This window comes from Typopeltis vanoorti, chromosome 12 (genome assembly GCF_054136105.1).
Source record: "Typopeltis vanoorti isolate ZY-2024b chromosome 12, IOZ_Tvanoo_1.0, whole genome shotgun sequence".
NCBI classification, from domain to species: Eukaryota; Metazoa; Arthropoda; class Arachnida; order Uropygi; family Thelyphonidae; genus Typopeltis; species Typopeltis vanoorti.
In genome coordinates this window covers 3,201,887-3,224,944 of record NC_143560.1, presented here as the reverse complement: position 1 = coordinate 3,224,944, position 23,058 = coordinate 3,201,887, and the positions used below count along the sequence as shown (strand labels likewise).

General features: G+C 35.2%; 1 protein-coding gene across 7 annotated transcripts in view; it reads left to right on the top strand.

Annotated features, from left to right (window-relative positions):
• Positions 1-23,058, top strand: part of LOC150100549 (uncharacterized) — an 844,187-nt gene that overhangs the window by 385,826 nt on the left and 435,303 nt on the right. For all 7 annotated transcript variants that reach the window (XR_016549159.1, XM_090401348.1, XM_090401347.1 and 4 more), the window contains 3 exons: positions 10,200-10,317; positions 15,573-15,673; positions 15,773-15,844. Coding sequence is in view for 6 of the 7 variants with exons in the window: in XM_090401348.1 (XP_090257474.1) it covers positions 10,200-10,317; positions 15,573-15,673; positions 15,773-15,844 (291 nt within the window). In the remaining variant the exon portion in view is untranslated. The remainder of the gene's footprint in view (positions 1-10,199; positions 10,318-15,572; positions 15,674-15,772; positions 15,845-23,058) is intronic.

Here is a 23,058-nt window from a genome sequence, read left to right as displayed (position 1 = left end):
ACTTTCCTCTTCTGGGATATTGCTCCTCCCCATACACAACTTCTAATACCTATTAGATAGTCAATCTCCAATTCAATGCACTAATCTAATATCCAACCCCCATCTGCTCTGGTTTGATTACCAACTTATCATGAAGTAATCTATGAAAAGCCTTTGCAATATCTAATTATACCAATGTGTATCCATCTCGCTTGTCCAACATAGCACCACCTGTCATCTTATTGTAATAAGTGAGTAGATTACTAAAACATGACCTCCCTTTAGTAAATCCATGCTGTCCATCAAAGATAATACCACTGTTGTCAACATAATTCTGGATCCTGGTTATCACCAACCACTCCAACACATTAACCACAACAAGTGACACACAGAGAGGCCTATAATTTGATGCTCGAGTTCTGTCACTTCCCTTATGAAGCAGGACAATCTTGCTTTCCTTCCAGTCCTTTGGAACTTGACTCAGTGCAAGACTAATATTAAACAAATATGTCAAGCCAGACACCAACTCCCTGGCATCTTTCAGAATACTTGGTGATATATTATCAATTCCTACAGCCTTATTAACATCAAGTTTGCTCAATTCCCCGTATACCTCTTGCTCACTTACAGTCTCTCCTCTTCATCATCATCAACTGCTCTCAAACTCTCCATGATGTTGCATTCACAAGAATGAAAGACTTGGATGAACTGTTCATTAAGTATCTCAACAAATATCTCTGCATCAGTTGTTTTATACTATTTTCTCCAGTCAGTGTTATCCTTTCATAACCATTCCTTTTTTTTTTTTTTTTTTTGGTGGAGTGATATCGAAAGAACTCTGCAGGTTTTTTTTTTTTAGCTTCATTAGCTGATTGCTGCTCATACTTTTATCCTTACCAACCGAGTCTCTTTCCTTGCCTATTCTTTGTACTCCTCACGGAATTGATTATTACCACTATAAATCTTATGCTGCCTCCATAATGTCTTCTTTCTGTGTATCATCATCATCATCATCAAATTCCTGACACGTGCCCTCAAGGGGTGTACAGGATATGACAGTACTACTTCCTATCTACAGATTTGCTCCAAATCAAATTACCAGTCAAAACTCCAACATTATCAGATCTTATACTTCTATCGTCTAAGGCACTTTTACTGCATCAATCCACCTATATCTTGGTCTTCCTCTCGGTCTTTTACCTGCCAACATGGCAGAGAACACTTCTTTTGTTCTTCCATTCTGTTTAAGTGACCATACCACCTGAGATTAGCTCTGCTAACACATTCCTGGATGATAACAATGTCAAGTTCTTTCCTAATATCTTTGTTTTTAATATGATATTGCCATTCATGTGATCTGTGCATGTCTTTCTTAAGACTCTCATGTTTTACTTCTAGCCCAGCTCTCAGATTCATAAGTTAAAATTGGTTTGAACACTGTCTTGTATACAGCTAATTTAGTGTTCCAACTAATTTCTCTCTTATTCTATATGAATTTATTCAATTGACTTCCTACTATACCAGCTTTGTTGATTCTGTTGTCTATTTCCATATTTAATTTACGATCTTCACTAAAAATCGTACCTAAGTATCTGAAATGTTTTACTTGATCTATAGGTTCTCCATTCAAAATGCAGTTAATATCTTTAATGCTTCTGCCTATTTTCATTGTCTTTGTCTTGTTATTGCTGACCTTCATACCATATCTGTTACAACAGTTATTCAATTTAGTCAGGGAATCTTGCAGACTTGTAGAGGATTTATTTAGAAGTATAACATCGGCATAAAGCAAAGAGCTGAGATCAACATCTCCAATTTTGATATCAGGTCTAATATCACTTTCCTTCATAATGTGATCCATATAGATAATGAATAACTGAGGGAATAATGTACATCCTTGTCTGATACCAGATTTAACATGAAGCCATCTTCCTGTACTTCCTTTAATTCTAACTTACAACTCAGATAAAGACTAAGTATTGCTGCAGTTTTATTTCCCATTTTATCTATGGGTATTATAAGAACTCTACTCCAATCATCTGGAAATCTTCCCTCTGTGCAGGCCTTCTGAACTATACAGTGCAGTCCCTGTAAGACTTTTATACCTCCATATTTGAGCATTTCTGGTTGAATATCATCTACTCTGTCTGCCTTTCCACATTTCAGGCTTTTGATGGCTTTTTCTACTTCAAGTATGGATATGTATTCCTGACTGCATGCCTGGTCAGTGTTTTTATTATTATTATTATTTATTATTATTATTGTTATTAGACAGAGGGCACTGGGTAGGCAAACGGATGCATGTAGGCTGTATTGCTGCTCCTGGTTTTATAGGTTTAAAGTGTTAATTAACTCATGTTTCTAACTTGAAAGTGCTACTATTTAATTCTGCTAGTCACTCTGAAGACAGGGACATTCAAATTACCAAAATCGGATAAGTAAGATTCAAATTTTCAGTGTTGGAAGTTCATAGAGTGTACTGCAGTCACCAGCCAACAAAGAACAAAGGGCGTCACCATTTTAAAAGTCGCACTATAGTCGCTAATGGGAAGAAAGGCTAAAGGTCACCGAGACAGTGAAGTTCAAGCAAAATGAGCAGTTACAAATGCAATAAGCCATTAAGTGATGAAGGGGATGCGCTGCATTGTTCCAGATGTAACAAAAAATAACACTTCCACTGTTCAGGGATCTCAGAAAGCACGTGGAAAGCAAAAGGAACCGTGAAACGGACCGAATGGCGATGTCAACAGTGCCATGAGAAAACGAAGAACACAGACCAGACACCAAAGAAAAGTAACGACGCACATCAAGGTAAGCCGCTTCCGAATCCTAAAATTACAGATAACTTTGATTCATTTAAACTTATGGTGAAAGACTTATTAAATGCACACATGAAACAAATTAACAAAAAATTTGAGGAGTATGAACATTACATACAGTTCAATAACGAAAACCACTGAAGAAATGTTAGGAACCGTGTGAGAAATAAAGACGAGATTAACGGTAGCGAGAGAAATGCAAGAAACACTCTAATTCGAAAATCAAGAATTGCGGAAAGAAGTAAACACACTGAAGTGTCAAATGGAAGACATGCTACAAAAAGAAAGAAAAAAAGAACTTCAAATTGAGGGAATAACGAAAGAAAATACAGAACACTTAAGCAACATAATGCAACTGATCGGCAGCAAAATTGGAATTCAAATTGCAACCACAGATATCACCTATATCAACCGAGACTTACAAAAAAATAAAGAGAGACCACCACCAATAATCACTCATTTTACCAACAGAAATCTGAGAGACTCCATTCTTACGGCAAGCAAGAAAACAAGGCCGACAACAACATTCCTAACTGATAAGAAACTTCCAAAACCAATCTATATAACAGAACACTGGACTCCATACTTCAAAAATCTTCTATACCAAGCAAGGAAGACAAAAACAGAGAAAAACTACAAGTTCCTGTGGATAAAGAATTCCCAGATATTTTTGAGAAAGAATGAAAACACTCGAGTATACATAATTACAAGTGAATCCGACTTACACAGCCTACCAATATAAAACACAAACTTTTCACATCCTTAAGAATAAGATTAGAACGAATTTAAAAACTATATAATGGAGATCTCAAATATAGGCAAACATATCCAGTCAGACAACATAAACTTCAAGGTCTTTGACTCTTTGAAGAAATGGTCAGACAACATTTCCACCAACACCAACTTCACTATCATACACACAAACATAAGAAGTATAAAAAAAAACACTGGCTTACATTGAAAACACAGCTCAGTTATATCATGATAAACATAGATGCGCTAATACTGACTGAAGTTGCAATAAATGACACAGAAATTTACGCATACAACAAAAATAATTATCAAACCTACAATTTATGTAGACCAAACAAAAGAGGAGGTGGCATTGTGGCATTTATCAAAGAAAAATACAATGTGGCAGAAAAACAAACTCACTTCGAACATGCGGAAACACTAATTTTGGACATCACAAATAGCCACAATAGTATCAAATACACAATAAACACAATATACAGACCCACACTCAGTTTTCTTCACGAGTTAGAAACATGGCTAAGCGACATCGAACTGCGTACAACACACAGGCTCATCCTAATAGGAGACATTAACATAAATACTCTTGACCACGCTTCCTCAACCACTAACACATATCTTGATATACTTAGTCAGTACAACATAAACCCTACCATTAACTCCCCAACAAGAGAAGAAATACTCAATAACTCACTAACACAATCATGCATTGATCATATCAACATACGGGCTCCCATCCATACGTATACATCATCAGTAATTAATGTAAAAATTGCCGATCACTACTTTGTCTCAACTTCGTTTTATTACGTTTCCTACTCCCCCCCTCCCATCACCACAAAAGTCGACAAAACTCGATCATACTAAAGAGCATTGTCGATACAAACAAAACAAAATCAGCTAATGCCTTTTTATTCCCGTATACGGGAGTAGGCGAGGCCATTTAGCCTTATCTAACAAGCATTGTCGATAACCAAGTAAAAAATAAAAATACAGACTGGAATTCCCTACTTAAAATAAACGATCCTGTAACATTATATGAGAATTTTCAACTAAAGTTCACAGAAATATACAAAAAAGCAACAAAACCTACACAAATGAGGCGACAAACAGACAACAATCCATGGATAAATGACGACATACTAAATACTATTACTGTAAAAGAAAATCTATGGAAAAAATTTAAAAAGTCACCCAGTAACACACATTTACAAACCTTATACAAAAACACAAGAAATAAACTAACAACAAAAATTCGTAGGGCAAAAAGACGCTACTACTTCCAAAAATTCATGGAATATAACGACAACATTAAGCAAACATGGGCTACACGCAATGAATTAGTAATCCGAAAAAAAGAAAACTTCAGCACAAGATTTTATTGCAAAAAGCTTCAGTCAGGGCACAAACCAAGATGAACTAGCAGACTCATTCAACCATGCTTTCACAAAGAACATCAAAAAACTCAAAAAAGACAAACTACCAACGATCAACAAAAACCTACCAACACAAAGTCAACAACAAACGATGTATTTTCCACCCATAACAAAACAGGAACTGAAAGAAGCAATCCTACAACTAAAACCAAAGACCACTCCAGGAATAGACAAAATAAGACTCACAGACCTTATAACACACTTTGAACAAATAAATCCAATACTTTTGAAACTCGTGAACATAATATTCGACACAAGCATTATTCCACAACAACTAAAAACTGCAGTAATTACGCCAATATACAAACACGGCAAAAGAAACGATACTCAGAACTACAGAACAATAGCTACACTACCAGTCATCTCAAAAATTCTAGAAAAAATAACACACACCAGACTACAGAACTATTTACAGAAGTACAACATCATCTCACAAAACCAATATGGCTTTCAGAAAACAAAAAGCACCATTACTTTATTAGAAGACGTCGCCAACACAATAAACAAAGCTCTCGACAAAAACAAGTACGCCGTCCTTATACTGCTGGACTTAACCAAAGCATTTGACACACTTGAACATGACATACTACTCACCAAACTATACTCAATAGGTATAAGAGGAACACTGCATACATAGTTCAAGAACTACCTCTCAAACAGAACACAGGTAACAAAAATAGGTACATGTCACAGTCGGAGTATACAAGTAAAACACGGTGTACCTCAAGGTGCCATATTATCACCCGCTCTATTCAACATATACATTAACGATGTTCATAACATATCCATAAGAAGTCAAATATTTCAATATGCAGATGACACTGCACTACTAGCAATCCACACAGACATTAACACAGCTCTCTGCAAAGCACAACAAGACCTAAACGAAATCACAACATACTTCCACCAAAAAGCAATTTTAATCAATGGCACCAAAACACAGATGTTGATAAGACACAACCCAAGAATCATATGCCCCGCATCACTATCGATACATTGTCACACATACCGCTACATTAACAACAAAAATACCTGCCAATGTTCCGAAATCCAACCTGTAACGCACGCAAAATACCTTGGGCTCTCTACAGATTCCCATCTTAAATGGACAAAACATATAGAATACCTACACACCAAAGTCCGGATCATCGCAGCAAAACTCTTCCAAGTTAAAGACATTATTCCACCCAACATAAAAAACTCCTATATCACTGTATCTGCGAATCCCTTCTCAAATACAGAATAACAGTCTATGCAAATACATCAAACTGCCACCTAACAAAATTAGAAACACTACACAGGAAAATCGTGTCAACAGTGATCTTGGACACCTTACACGTAACAACCAATATCCGACAAGCACATGGCGATACACAAAATTCTGAGCATTAAAAACCTGAAACACTACATGACATTAACAAGGAATTACTTCAACATCACCTTTCGAAACAACAGAGACACATATCGTATAACACACCCTACAACAACTCTCTACATCCCACACCCAACTCATACGGTTCTCTTGTGAGATCACATCAGATACCCACGTAACTCAACAATCTACCAAGAAAGTTAAAACACATAGATGACTACAGAACATTAAAAAACGAACTCTGGAAAATATACCAACAAAGTTAAGAAACCATTAATACTAATATACACATCACAAATCACTAGCATCCAATGCCTACATCCCATACATAAATAGTAGCAACAACACAAATAGTGAAGGCTAAATCCCACTCTCTTCATAAAAGCTAACCCAGGCTTCAAAGTAGGTGGGATTAACTTGCCTCACTCATCTACAAGTAATCTTTATAAGCAAATGCAGAAATTTATTTGTATAATCACTCTTTCTCCAACTTTAAAAAATAAATAAATAATTAAATAAAAAAATAAATAAATAAAAAGTAAAAAATTATACAAAAAATTCTGTTTAATCTTCACTGTTAATATGAGAAGAACATGTGTTGTAAATACATAATATAAAGGCAAAAAAGTATTATTAAAAATTTTAATTGAAATCCAATGTAGGAATTGCAGCACTTAGTGCTGAACTCTGTAAATTATAAGGTGCAATGTCACACAAGATGTTTATTGTATATATAAATATTTTAACAATCAATAAAAAAAAAAATTATTATTATTATTATTATTCTGTATAATCTTTATTATTAATATTAGAAGAATATGTGTTATAAATACATAATATAGAGACAAAAAAGTATTATTAAAAATTTTAATTGAAATCCAGTGTAGAAAATGCAGCAGTAGAAAATGTAGAAAGTGCTGAATTCTGTAAAATCACAAGTTGCAATGTCACTCAAGATGTTTATTGTATGTGTGAATATTTTAGCAATCAATAAATATTATCATTATATTAAAAAAAAAAAAAAATCTTCAATGTAGAAAATGCAGCACTTAGGGCTGAATTCTGTAAAATTATAAGTTGCAATGTCACTCAATGTGTCTGTTGTATGTGTAAATATTTTATCAATCAATAAATTACTATTACTATTAAAAAAAAAAAATTAAAAAAAAAGACACCTCCAGTGGTCCAAAGACTCATTGAGGGAAGGTACCCGCTCTACAGCTCTGTCTCTGCCACTCAATCCACCAACTGACTGCAACTACACCAACACCATCTGCTGCCGCTCACTACCACTACTATTTCCAAGAAGAATCACAAACATCCATGGCCACAGCAGGATTTGAACCCGCAGCCTTTTGGCTGGAGAGCGGATATGCTAACCACTCAGCCAGCCAGACTGGCTACAAAAGGTTTTTTACCACTGTGCTGTCACTGGTTGTTTTATTTAGCAATTTTTCGAAGTAATTACTCCATACTTCAAGGATATATTTTTCCCCAGTTTTAATGTCACCTTTATCATCTCTAATTTCTTTTACAGTACTCTTTTGTCCATTTCTGAGTTTTTTCAACAATCTCCAGAATATCTTTACATCTTCTTGATATTTATTTTTCTATTTTCTTACCAAAGTCTTCTCATGACTTTTCTTTAGCTAGTTTTATACAGCATTTAGCTTTCTTATATTTGTCTCTATATTCTCTAAGAGCACATGCTGACTTATTTGCCAGGAACTTTTGATATGCTTTCTTCTTTTCCTTCACTGCCTCTTTAACTTTCTGTGTCCACCATGGAGTTCTAATTTTTCTATCCTTGCAGACAACCTCACCACATACCTTTCTGGCTGAATCAATCAGTGTTTTCTTCAGGATTTGCCACTGCGTCTCCAAGGTTTTGTTCTCATTCTCAAACTCTTTTATTTTTTTCTTCAGTAATGTTTGTGTGTTTTGGTCTACAGTTCACATCTGAGAGCTGCTCAACTTTTATTCATTTTAAGACTTTTTTACATGTTATTCTTTTCAATATGAAATTTAATTTTATCCTACTCAAGACTAAATGGTGATCACTCCCAATTTCAAATCTTCTCTACACTCTAGTGTCCTGCACCATGGAGAAAACATCACAATTGAGAATAACATAGTTAATGAGACTTTTCATATTCCTTGTTTCTTCTCTCCATGTGAATTTGTGCACATTTTTATGTTGGAACATGGTGTTAGTAATAACCAGTCCATGTCCCGAGCAAGCAGAAATCCAACAGGTATTTGCCATTATTATTAGCTTTGCTCTTTTCTCCAAAGTTTCCCAAAATATTTTTGTATGTCTGACAATCATTTCCTACTCTGCTATTTAGATCTCCAACAAGCCAACTTTTCATTTTTCATTGTGTCAGTTGCTTTTTCTAAAGCCTCAAAAAATTCCTCCGTTTCTTCCTTAGTAGAACCTTCTGTGGACCATAGGCACAAAAAAGTCTTATTGTCCAGTTCTCCATTCTGATATTTGCCCACATCACTCTACTTGAAATTGCCTGCCATTCAAGAAGATTAGCCTTGTATTTAGTGTAATAAATTTAGTTTAACCTTTATCCAAGTGTAAGCAAACAATGTTTGCACCAGAAAATATCTTCAGGACTGAGGTAAGGTGGTACATCCTTGTTAACTCGTAGCAAAGGTGGACCAAGCTCTCATCACTCCTTGTCTCAGTATCTCCCATAAAGCGAAGCACATCTCCTTGGGGCCATATATACTGCTATGCATTAAAGGAAGGGCCACTACCCAGACCGGTTTCGACCTTTATTGAGGTCTCGTCAGTGGGAGGTAGACTCAGAGTGGTGATACTAAGGGAGAAGCAATGGAGAGGTCATATTTACCTATATGAGTTGTCAACCGGTGTACCACCTTATTATTAAATTACTCTGGATTTAGATCTTTGCTATGAGTTGTCAAGAGGTGTCACCTTACCTCAGTCCTGAAGATATTTTCAGGCCAAACTTTATTTGTTTACACTTGGATAAAGGATTAAACTAAATTTATTATAGTCTAACCAAGTGCAAAATAAACTTCTAACTCCTCATGTTTAGCGTTGAATACTATGGCTACCCCCTTCTTTTGCTGAATATAACATTTTGTATTTTTTGCTCAGAAAGATCTCATCAGTTTTTGTCGTTTTTGTTTCAGTCATCCCTATCATTTCGATCTGGTACTTTTCTAATTCCTCAGCTAGCTCCATTTCTTTGCCATTCAGGCTTCTTATGTTGATAGTGCCTATTGTTAACTCTGGTGATGTTGAGTTGGGGTGTGTTTTAGGATTTGTTCGAGTATCTGACTTTTCACTGTTCACCCTGGTTCCCTGGCAAAAACAATGGGGTGCCTTGTTTAACTGGACGATGCCCCAGCTAGCATGAAATTCTGTCATGTTGTACCATCATTTATATTGTGGTTTAAGTTAATAAGAATACAGTTTGGTTGGCTAAATCCCAAATTGCCTCTTTCTGTGTATTTCATGCTTTAATGTCTTCATTTATCCATTTGGCACCTATCTTACTTTACCTTCTGCCTCTTGGAATACATTTAGACATTTCTTCTTCTAGATAGTTCCTAAGTAGCAACAAAGCAGTATTGATCTCCTTTCCACCCAAGTCTTTGTTCCATGCTGCAGCTGCAATTTGTCTCATGAACTTCTCATAGTGGTATTAAAGTTTTGTATTCTTATTTAGATAACTTTATAGTACTTTGTTTTAGTGAAATAATAAGGGATGTGATAATGCATCTTTGTATACTTCAAGAATTTTATATGATAGTAACAAAATTGTACTGAATTATTATAATTTTTTTTGTCATTTTCAGTCTGTTGTATCAGCAACTGCAGAACCAGATATGATTAAACTTAGGAGAGATATTAATAATCGTGTATCTGTTTTGTCAGTGGCAATTGGGACAAAAAAGAAGCATACAGTTATATCAGGTAAAATTTAATTATATGAAATTGTCTTGATTTGTGAAATTTACTACTGTTATAGTAAATCTTTTCTAGCAAAGTTAGGTCTTAAGATTCTGCAAAATAGGAAATTTTGATTTCTCCTTTTGCTCTTTCTTTTAGTTAAGTATGGTTGTGAAGATCATATTGTAACTTATTAATAAAATTGCTCTTGAAATAATTGGAAAATACGAGCACTATTGGTGGCAGATTTTTTTAGCTTTACGAGATATAAATAAAAAAAAACTTTATTAAGTCAATTAACCCTTAACTGCTGATTTTATATTCTACTGACTTTGTCCCAAGTGCTGAATTAATTTTGCAAAAAAATTATAAATAAAATCAATTAAAATTCTTACTGAAGTAAGAAGTCTGGACAGCATCATACATTCTTGATATGCACTTGTTCACTCACAAAAATGGCAATAATAGTGTTTTATAAAATTTGCATAACCAAGGGGTGTCCACATGATTATGCAAATTACACACATTAATTTATGTAGAAATTAATCAAAATATATAAAGAGCCCTATTATTTACAACACAGTTATTACTAAGCCTACCAAGTGCCAGGGTATGAAAATCCTAAAAATTTAGCATGGAGTGATATTTTTCAAAACAGGGATGTACACAGAGTCCAACGTCACATTTGGTGCACATAAACCGGCTCTCACAACACTCCTTCTGCTCAAGAGTGGTATTGGAACAGACATAACAAACTCAAGCTGCATTCTTCTTCTTCTCAGTAGAAGGTGCAAGAGAAGGGAAATGCCTTTCTTTGAGATGCAGTGGTTGATCTCCAGGTGATGGACATCATTTGAATCTCCCTGTTGTTCTAGGGATATGGTACATTTGAATTATTTACCTGAGAATCATCAGTTGGTAGTCTGCTAAGTTTGTGTTTTTTCCAAATTTTACATTATAGAGACAGTGGAAATTTAGAGTATGGTCATATCCAGAAGGTGGAAAAATAGTTTTTTGTAATAGCTAGAAAAATGTAAAGTTCTTGAGGGGTGGTGTTTTTCCACTGCTTTAGTCGTGAAGATGGTGTAGATGGTCTATTATTTGTGGTGAGGGTATGAAACTTGCTCATCAGCTATTGTTGTCATTAGTTCTATGGTAAAAAATTGTTCAAAAATATCTAAAACTGAAGAATCATCAGTGATATTATCTGTGATTATCTCGATACACATTTGCTTACGCAAATTTGTATCGAGACTTTTTTCACTATCTTGCTCGCTTGTAACACTTACATCACCAGGATCTTCTTCATCTGAAGTACACAATTCACTTAACTTGGACAATTCTTCTCCCGAAGAATTGTTTGTCATCAGTAAGATAACGTGGATATTTACTGGTTGACGCCATATTGTGACATCCCTGAAATCCTTGCAGTCATGTGGTTTATGCATCATGCTGCATATGATTAGTTGCACCAGTTCAAATTTTTCTCTTTAGATGTCATACAAGGACAGAAACCCAAGCCAAATAAACTTCAATTGGTTGGCAATAGATGGAGGAACCTACCTGTGAAGTTTGAATATCTTATGACGATTTTTTCCATACTAAAAAATTGTCTGAATATGGGAGGTGCGCCAACCGTACATATATGGGCTCAGCAAAGCAGAGGTGTATTTCCGAGCCCGTAATAATACGTTCTCAGCAGTTAAAGGGTTAAACTCAACATTTTGATCCCATCAAAATGTCCAGTTTGATTATGTTCATTCTTGAGAAATGCACATTCAAAACCATGATACCTCATTGTTATTTAAGTGAGGTATGTGATCTTGATTAATCAGCTGTCTTTAACAAAATCGCTTTACTTTTAATGAACAGTGTATCTTTACAGATGCACTGCTTTTTATGGATTACCAGTTTAAAGAAATTCTGTTTTGTTGGTTGAACGTGTATATTATAAGTGTAAGAAGTCCATTGAAAATTTGGAGCATAATATCAACAATAGTGTGATGCCATAACGAATCATACGAAGATGAAGAAAATAGTAAGAGGTAGCATCTTTCTGTAATTATTCTTTTTCTGCTGGATACATATTGAAAGAACTCCCTAGAGGTTTTTTTTTCTTTTTTGGCTTCATTAGGAATTCGTTGCTCCTACTGCACCATCACTATCCTTACCAACCGAGTCACTCTTCTTGCCTGTTCTTTGTACTTCACATAGAACTGATTATTACCACTCATATTACCTCCGTGATCCCTTCTTCCTTAGTACTATGTTAAATCTCTGGATTCATCCATTTCACACCTACTTTATTTAACCTTCTGACTCTTGGAATACATTTTGACATTGCATCTACCAGATAATTCTTGAATATCACACAAGCAGCATTGATCTCCTTTCCATTTGACTCCATATTTCATGCTACAACTGCAAGCTGTTTCCTGGACTTTTCATAATCACCTTGTAATTCTACATATATCCTTTCCTTGCTGAAGTCTTCTCATTGCTGGGAACCATTCAGTAATCGCTTCATGCTCACTCTCATCAACTGGAGGGAGATGTGACACCTCATTTGTAATAATATTCTCTGATGAGACAATCATATCCAAGACTCTCAATCCTCATGTACCCTCTGTTACATACTGCCTGAAGTAGTTGTCCCTCCAAAACTCAAGAATTTCGTTTTCTTTACTTCCAGATGCTATATTATCATCCAAATCTATATTGCCATAACTATAATGATCATCCTTTTCCTATTTGCTTAGCCAATTTACATACATACATTCCATGGTTACTAGTCATCACATTATCTGGTCTATAGGAACATCCTGCTAAGTATTTCATTTTATTCTTCTCTATCTCACATTATACTGTCTCAAAACTACTGCCACTATTTCTCCCTTGCATTTCTACCTTTCATGGGCATAGCTCCATTGGTATAATTTAAAAGCACTCTAACCTTTTTTTTTTTACCATTTTTGTCTTCATGAAAAATATCATACCCTTCCATTTCTGTTCCTTTCAGGATGTTATCCTTATCCAACCATGTCTCACTTATTCCAACTATTCTTGATGAACCAACTCAGTCAATGCACAACTTCACTCTCCTTGTTGGTAGTTCATATACAAACTTAACAGTTCAGTTCTGAATCTATAACTACTTTCACTGATACTATTTATTGGATTTGACTTTTCCATGCCTTCCTTGATCTATTCCATTCTCTCGTTATCCATTCCAGTACCCTCTTCAAACTCAACTGTTCCCTCCTGTAGTCTAGATCATCCTATTCCTTTTTCTCTACTCACATATTCACTTCCTTTTTGAGCATCAACGTTTCTCCTTCTGTACTCTCCTGTCTACCCTGAAGCCCCAGATTTTCAATCATGCTATCTCCATCCCCATTCGTAAGCACCACACTAATCCCTACTTCCTTGCTCTTCTGCTCTTCCAAATTGCTTCTACTTACTCTGATTCATTCTCTGCACTTTATATGATATTAACTCTCCCTTCCAGTAGCAGTTTCTCCAGAACACAAACCATTGAAATGCAGTCTATCAGTTTTATAGAATATCATTCATCCTTCAAACTCATTCCACATACTCCACTCCTTTCTCTTCACACATTTCCACTAATATATCATTCATAATTTTTGCTCTCTGCCTCATCTCATCTCTGTTATACCTGGACAATACACTGGCTACCTTTTCTTTAAAACTATTATCTTTTATTCTTGTTGCCAGCTCCTGATATCCATTCTTCTTGTTCCCAGTCAAGTCATTTGTCCCTTCCATTACCAACTCCTTTGTTCACTTAATCCTCATATGAAATACCTCTATCAATATTCATTTTGCCTCCCAAAAAACACAAACCTTGTGCATCTTCTCATTTACCACCCTGAGGCCTCAGATTCTCTGTCTCTCTTGTACACTTGTTATCTCATTGTCTACAATCATGCTATCTATGTCTCCATTCATAAGCACCACACTAATCCCTACTTCCTTGCTCTTCCAAATTGCTTCTACTTACTCAGATTCATTCTCTGCACTTTATATGATATTAACTCTCCCTTCATTACTCTCCCTTATATGTTTTCGCCTTCTTCACTCTTTCATACATACCTACAATTCTCTTCATTTCACTCTGCATCCACTTCATGTCTTGAGCCATCTTCACCAATTCAGATATCAAATTTTGCATCATTTTTAGCTATCTTTCTCTCTCTCTCTCTCTCTCACTATTTTACATGCTTTTTCAAAATCACACATGCTTTGAGAAAAAGCATGTGTGATTCTCTGTCAGACATGCTCATTATCTTACCATTACTTTCACTGTTTTTCACTATCATTTTTACACAATTTCTTATCATAAGTCATACTTTACCCTTCAGTATCAATCTTTCATGATATACATTTCACTTATGCTGCTGTGTTGCCTACTCTAATTCAAACAAGCCTCATAGCCCAATTAGCATATCACACTTCCTGCATACTCATTCACTCCTTTCTTTTATTTAACCTCTTCACACATAAACATTAGCAATATCTCTCCATGCATTCATATTACACTAAGGCATTGCCCCATTCTTGAAAAATCCATGCTGTCTACTTTATTTTTCTTTTGGATCGAATTACACAACAAACTCCATTTCATTGCAGTTTTGTTCTGAATCACTAAACAAAAAAACAAATATTTAAAATAATACTGCCTAAAATACTTAATTAAGCACTGTGTTATAATCACAATTATCAAACAGAAACACTCAGTCTGAAAATTACACAATAAATATAAAATTAACTTATCTTGCTTCAGCCCACATGGTGACGGATGTATTACACTCTCAACCTAGTGGTCACCTCACTTCATGCACACATACACATTCCTATTCCTCACCTGCCACATTCTTGAACCATGTGATGCTTACTTGCCACATGTGTAGCACGCTGCAGAATTCTCAGCTGTGCTATAAATAATGTAGTCTTTAAATGGTTGAGGCTGGGCAACAACTTCAGATAGTAATTAATAAGATTGGAATAATGTTGTGTGCCAAGTGTCAGTTTTAGTAGGATGCACTAACTGTTATCCTAGTCTCAGATTACTTGATGGTATATATACTGCATGAATGTGGAAGCTGTTTTATTAAAAGAAAATTGCTTCAAGAAAGGAGATTCATAGTCTGTGTTATCTAGTTACTGTTAGATTTTGGTTTATTAGTAACACTTTTGGAGGAACACCTAAGATTGTTGTGATTGTCTTCATATAAAATATTATGTGTATTTAATTCCAGCATCTGGTGGTATCAAAGAAGAAGATGTGCCAGAAGAAAATGCTAAGTTATGTTGTATTACAGAGAAACAAGCTGTTATTCTAGGAAAATTTGGAATTATTGTAAGTGTCTAATTCTTAGTTCTGGTTACATTTAATAAAAACCATAATAATTAATGAGTTATATACATGAATTTTATTGTCATAATAAATTATTTTCAGGTTGAAGAAAACTTTTCATCTCCAAGAGATATTGAATGGGGAATAAGTAGAAATAGGATCTTTCTATTACAGGTAATGAAATTTTTCTGTTATGAAATGTATTTTTAAAATTTTTTTTTATTATTATTTTTTCTGTTATTAGTTTTTTTTTTATGTTTTACTATGGTGTTAATGAAACACCGAGTTATGATATGAGATATGATATGAAATATGAGATATGATAAATTGCTCCATCATTAGCAAAGGATCAGTAAGAAGACAGGTTGATCCTGATAGTTGATTGGAGTTAATACATAAATTGAAGTGTGGGATATAATCACAACTACTTGATGAAAGCATTAATGGGGTACCAATGCTAGCGTGCAACATATAGTCTTCTAGCCAAATGGCTAGAGTGTGGAAATGGGCTACATCCATCCAAGTTTTGTCCTTTCCACAAATGGAGTTGCTTATGATAAGTATGCCATAAAAGCATACTTTCTCTATTTGAATAAAATGCCAACTAAACAAATAGGTGTCAGATGATAGTCATTGCTTGGTGATACACTACTGCCTTGCAACAAGCAGGGTAGTAGTGTATCACCAAGCTTCTTCTTCTTATCCTTCTCTCTCTCTCTCTCGCTCTCTCTCCAATCTTATGTTGCAGTGTGGGTGTCTTCATCTGCTGCTTTACAGCAGTAAAGACAAGTGTGGTCTTAATAGCATATACATACTGCTATAGCATTGCCCCATATGAGAGGCATGTTCAGGAGTCTTTGACTCCCCTACACTGCATATCTCTATACTTTATTTAACTCTTTATGATCAGCTGCCATGAAAGACACCATATATAAATACATAAAACTGCAGATTAGAAAAAATCTCACACACAAAACTATACCAAAAAAAAAAGACATCACAAGGTAGACAAACTTGGTAAGAAAAAACACACAGTAAACAGACATAATATACGGGCGTCATAGCATTAGGTGGCTCCCACCCATGAAAGGTTGTTAGTAAACCTATAGTATATTTGTACTGTGGGTGGGCTAAGGATTTTTTTTTTTGGCATTTTTATTTGTTTTTTATATAGTTCTGTGCTTTATTCTCTTCTTCTAGAACTATTTTTCCACTTTCATCTCTTAGAGACTCTGTTTGCTTTTTTCTGAGTTTTCCGGAAATTTCGTTGATTTTCTTATACAGATTGAAATTATCATGTTTCTTCTGAAACAGTTCAATCTCAGTACATAAACTTTTAATCCAATTTTCCTTGGCTTCTTTTATTTTTTTCTTGATGATGTTATGTGTTTCTATATAGCTGGTTAGGTCTTTGTTTTTGTACATTCTTCTTGTTAAATCTTGAATAGAAGGAATTATAGTAATATAATACCTATTGTTCAGATTTAACAAGTATCAAAAATCCTGCTAAAATACTTGTCTGTTAATAAGAGAAATTGAGTGTAAATGAAATAACGTTCATGTCTTTTCCTTTAAAATTTTGAATATTGTATTACTGAGTGTTTTGTATGAGAAAAATAGAAATTGTATATGTGGTGAATTGTGCATAAGTATACCAAGGTCAAGCTGAAGTTCCAGACAAAATAAGAGGATTAATTAGTGACCTGAGGCTAATACGAACGCAAAGGTCAACGTTGCGTAGGGGTTTCCCATGGAAATTCAACGACAAGCAATGGTATCTGGTGCAGAGTATCGAGGTGCCAAGTGGATGATGTTGTAAGAACAGGAAGGTCATCGGAGCCGGATATATAGAGATTTACGACGCCGAAAAAGGGCTTTTTTTTCCTGTTGTTTCTGGAGAGTCGATGTTCCAGTATGGTCAGAACTACTTGACCACATAACTGTCCGAGTGCAGTTATGTGGTCAAGTAGTCCGACGTGAGATTTAGGACTCTGTACATCGGAATTCAACGTAACCCGAAGAGATTATGCGGAAATACGAGGTCGGACAACAGCAGCTGAGCTTTACAAGGATCATAGGCAATGAATCGTGACCATATTCCCAGACCTACATACAAGAAGCAAAGGCCAGAGGAACGTAGCAGCAAAAGAAACTCATCTAGGAAGAAACTGATGGGAAATTACGAGCCACAGGAATTCAAAAGATGTTCACAAGTAAAAGCCAGAGAGATCCCGACTTGACTACCAAGTAAGAACTTTCCATTTGTCTAGTAGGAAGAAAATTAGTAAATTTTGTGATGGTGAATGAAAATTAACTGGAATTATACTTTATGTAGTAATGCAGGACTTTAGGAATTATACCATTACATGAGATCAATTACTCTGTGCTAGAGATCATAGCTAAGTTATAAAGTATAATACTAGAATCTGATGTTAATAGATAATTCCTGAACCTGAGTTTTATGTGATGATAATCTAAAATAAGCTAAAGTCTTAAGGGGTAAGTTTCTAGGCACGTGGTCCCTGAAAAAAAGTTCAAGATTATTTAAGGGACAGGAGTGTATATATTATATCGAGTTGCTTAATAGACCCTATATGCTAGACTCAGTTGAATTTATTGAATGACAATTGTATATCTCTTTTTCTTAGTAATGAATAAATTCTTTTCTTGTCAAACAAATAACTTGCCTGATCACTAAATTCAATGCACTGCTCATAAACAGAACTTATGCGTATGTATTTTGATATAGTCACAACTGCAAAGTGAGAAACATATATGATTATAGTATAGGAATAAGATAGAGAATTAAGGATTGTGTGCCATACTGATTGTTTTAATCTTGGATAAAGAAAATTCTCTTATCCTGTAAATTTTGGTGGCGCAGCGTAAACAAAGAAATTTCCAAAATTTTTAATCAGATTGAGCACTAGTAATCTAACCAAGAATCTGGCTTTAGCCCGAGGCGCTGTCTTTGTTATCAGAGTTTCGCACATTCGAGCAATATATTAGTAGCTGCCATAAGTTTGAAGTACTACCAAGGATTAAGATTAGACAAGGGGCAAAACATAACATATAAGTAAATAACAAAATTAGCAGATTTTTCAAAGATGAAGCTGAACAAGAATTAATTATAAGATTTAATTGATAACACATAAAATAAAAGAACCAAACGATATGTTTTTTACATTGTATCAGTAAGAGAGAGAATCTTATTTGTCATTCATTCATGTTTTTTTACATTATTCACATAACCTACTTCTTCAGTACTTGTTGTTATGATGGCATTCTTTAAGCTATTCCAAAGAGATTCCACTCTTTTATTTTCTTCTATGTTAATCTGTTGTAATGTTGTAAAGCACAGATTTGGATAAAATATGTAACAGAACTTTTCAATGATACTAGACAGAAGCCTATAAATATAAAAGATAACATTCAAGGACCAGCAATCATGAAATGTGAAATAGAGAATGCTATAAGATCAAGTAAAACAGGAAAAGCCAGTGGGCCAGATGGTGTGCAAACAGAATTAATTTTTAAAATTAATGGAACCAGATAACATCCAACTTCTTGAAAAACTATTTAATAAAATATATGAAAGTGATGAATTTCCATCAGATTGGCTCAAATCTACATTTATCACTATCCCAAAGAAATCCAAAGCGAATTCCTGTAGCGACTTCCGACTTTTTAGTCTATTGAGCCAAACATTAAAAATATTTTTGAAAGTAATTCAGAATCGCATTTATAGAAAAAGCGAAGAAACTCTAAGTGAAACACAATTCGGCTTTCGGAATGGTTTTGGTACTAGAGAGGCCCTTTTCTGTACCCAAATATTGATACAAAAATGCATAGAAAAACAGAAATCTGTCTTTATGTGTTTCATAGATTTTGTAAAAGCATTCGACAAAGTCAGACACACTAACTTAATAGAAATCTTTCAACAAATAAGGCTAGACGAACAAGACATAAGACTAATAACAAATCTGTATTGGAATCAGTCAGCTACCGTTCAATTAGACAACATTACCACCAGTGATATTAACATCAAAAGAGGAGTGAGACAAGGATGTGTGCTCTCACCACTCCTGTTCAACATATATGCAGAGGTAATCTTTAAAAAAGCATTGGAAGAATGTCCAGAGGGAATCACAATAAATGGAAAGATTGTTAACAACCTATGATATGCAGATGACACCGTGCTAATTGCAGATAATATTATGGATCTCCAAAAACTCATTGACAGAGTATACATAGAAAGCTAAAGAATGGGAATAAATATAAACATCAACAAGACAAAATACATGATCATCAGCAAACATCCAGCCCCAGAGTTTTTTTTTTTTTTTTTCAGCTTGTAACTTTTTTCCCATTGCTGGGGTAAAGGCCTCTCCCATTGCAGGAGAGTTGGGTCTACTTCTTCCATGGTGACCCACTCCATCTTGAGAGAGTGTTTATTCATTTGTATGAATGAATGTAGATATGTATGAAGGCAGAAGACAATCACAAACATCCATGCCTAGGAGTATATACATACTTATATACAGAAAAAAAGCTGATCCCACTATGGTATGCAGTTAGATTAAACTAATTAATATGGACTAGCTTTACTTCTCATGAAAAATAAAGAAATAAAAACAGTATTTAACAAATATAACAGATATTATTACTCACTTCATGAAGTCGGCAGTCATTATGGGAGGTTCATTCAACTGACAATATATTTATCATACTGAATCTTAAAATCCTTAACATCCCCTTCATTAACAACATATTCTGGTAATGCATTCCATTCACTCACAATTCTCCATGTAAAAAAATCTACTCTCCTAACACCCCCATCCTCACCACTCTTACATAACTTTCAGGGATGGCCTCGGTTCCTTCTCCTCTCATCTTATACTCTTTTTATAATCCCTTCTAGATTAATCCAATAAAATCCCCTAACTAACTTAAACGTCTGTATTCTAACTTAAACATCTCTGTTAAACACCTAATATCCACCAAACTCTGCAATCCACATTCCTTTGATCTCTCTCTCTCTCTCTCTCTCTCTCTCTCCATAGCCAATATTCTAGAGTCCTGATTTTGTCTTGGTCACTAATCTCTGGATCCACTTCAATGTTTCAACATCAAATTGAAAACCAGGTGAATAAATATGAGCACAGTAGTTCAAGTGTCATCTGACCAGTGCTTTATACAGTGGCACAATCACCACCTTATCCCTACATGTTAGTATAATTGTTATCATAATGATACTATGATGTATAGTATATATAGTCATTGCAACACTTGCAATATGTCCTCTAAACTTTCAACCATCACTCCCGAATCTCAAATCTCATTCTGCAGTACAGTGTTGGCAGAGTGGTTAGCATATCTACTTTCCAACCAGCAGGTTGCAGGTTCAAATCCCACTGTGGACATGGATGTTTGTGATTGTCTTTAGGTAGGAGATGAAGTTCACTGTGAGACTACCACCCCACTCACAGGAGGCCTGAAGTGGGTTGAAAAAAGTTCCACGTTTTGTCGCTAGTTTCTGGACTATGTGAAAAAAAAAAAGAAAAAATACAAAAAAGTATATGAAACTGATAATAAAAATCCTTTACCTATGCACTGTACAAAATGTACTATAGGTTGGAAATCACATTTCATAGGTGGGAACAACATAAAAAAAATATCAATATTAAAACTACAAATCCACTTCTTTGTCCAAGTCTATTAAAGTCTATTCAAATCTTCCTGAAGGGAATTATCATCAGCAATGCTACTTATAATTCTCCCCTACTTTGCATAATCAGCAAACAACTGAAGATCCCAGTGAGCCCACAAGATATATCATTTACAAATTAAACAGCAGGGACCCTGAAACAGAACCCTGGGCATGCCACTGGTTACCCTCCCTTTTTTTTAGAGGGTAACATCCTCTGCAGTTTGTACAGAGGATGGGAAAAGAGAGTATTATTATTATTATTATTATTGGCTACTCCATGAAGTCCATTGGCCCTAAACATAATTTCAAGAACTATCAAACATTTGCACAGTATTTTTCATACTTTGATTTGAACTCATTCACAGTCATGGCACTCACAACAGACTCTTGCAACCTATTCCACTCATTCACTAGCCTCCAAGCAAAAAACTTAGTTCTTAACACCCTTGCTAAATGCACTCGTACTCAGTTTCTATGGATTGCCCTAGTTCTCCCACTACCAGACCTGTTCTGAAAACTTTCCTCTGAATTAATCTTGTCAAAACCCGTTAGTGATTTGTATGTCTCAATCATATCATCACTTTTCTGCCTTTCAACCAGTTTCTGTAACCCACAAATCTTTAAACTCTTCTCGTAAGGTTCATTCAATAAATCTGCTGCCATCTTGGTCATTCACCTCTGGATCCTCTCCACCTCCGCCTCATCACCAAGAAACTCTGGCACCCAGTCAAGATGAGGTTTTATCAAGACTCGATAAAGAAGACCAATAACCTGCTTGTTTCTTCTCATCAAAGTATTCTTCAGTAAAAAAGTGGCTAAAGTGGACGCATAGTTAAAGTTTATCGGGCACATAGCTACGTGCACCGTAAACTTTAACTCCTTATTCACTAACACTCCCAAGTCTCTGGCTTCATCAATTTTTGGAGTACAGTTCTACCAATGTGGTATTCAGCTGGTAATCTTTTCATCCTAAAATGCATACCCTTACACTTTGCCACATTAAACTGATATCCATTCTCCTTTTCCCAGTCGACCAATCTATCCAAATCATCCTGCAAAATTTTGACATCATATGTATTCTATTGCTCCACCCAACTTTGCATCATCGGCAAAGAACTAAACAGTTCCACTCAGATCCTTTCCTGTATCATTAATGTACAAATTAAACAGTAGCGGTCCTAGAACAGAACCCTGCAGCATGCCACTAGTCACAATCCTTCTTTTGGATTCTACTCCTGAATAAACTACTTTCTGATATCTCCTCATCAACCACCCTCATATCCACCTCACTAACCCTATATTCATTCCCATGTGCTGCAGTTTGCTGATTAGAATTCCATGTGGTATCCTGACAAAGGCCTTTGCAAAGTCCAGCCGTTTCGTTGTAAACCCTTTACCTTTATCCAACTCAACTGTCACTGTATTATAAAGCATGAGCAAGTAGCAAGTTACTGAGACCCCACCTACCCATCACAAAACCATGTTACCTCCCATACAATATCCCATTTTCATCTATCCATTCCTGTATTTTGCTCTTGACCAACTTCTTCTGTTGGTCAAGAGCAAATTCATGGAATTCACATAAAAGTTACAGAACTCAGTAGAGTTATTTGCATATAATCATGGTGGTGGTGCAAGTTTAGCAAAATAATTTACCAATTTTTTGACAAAGGAAGGC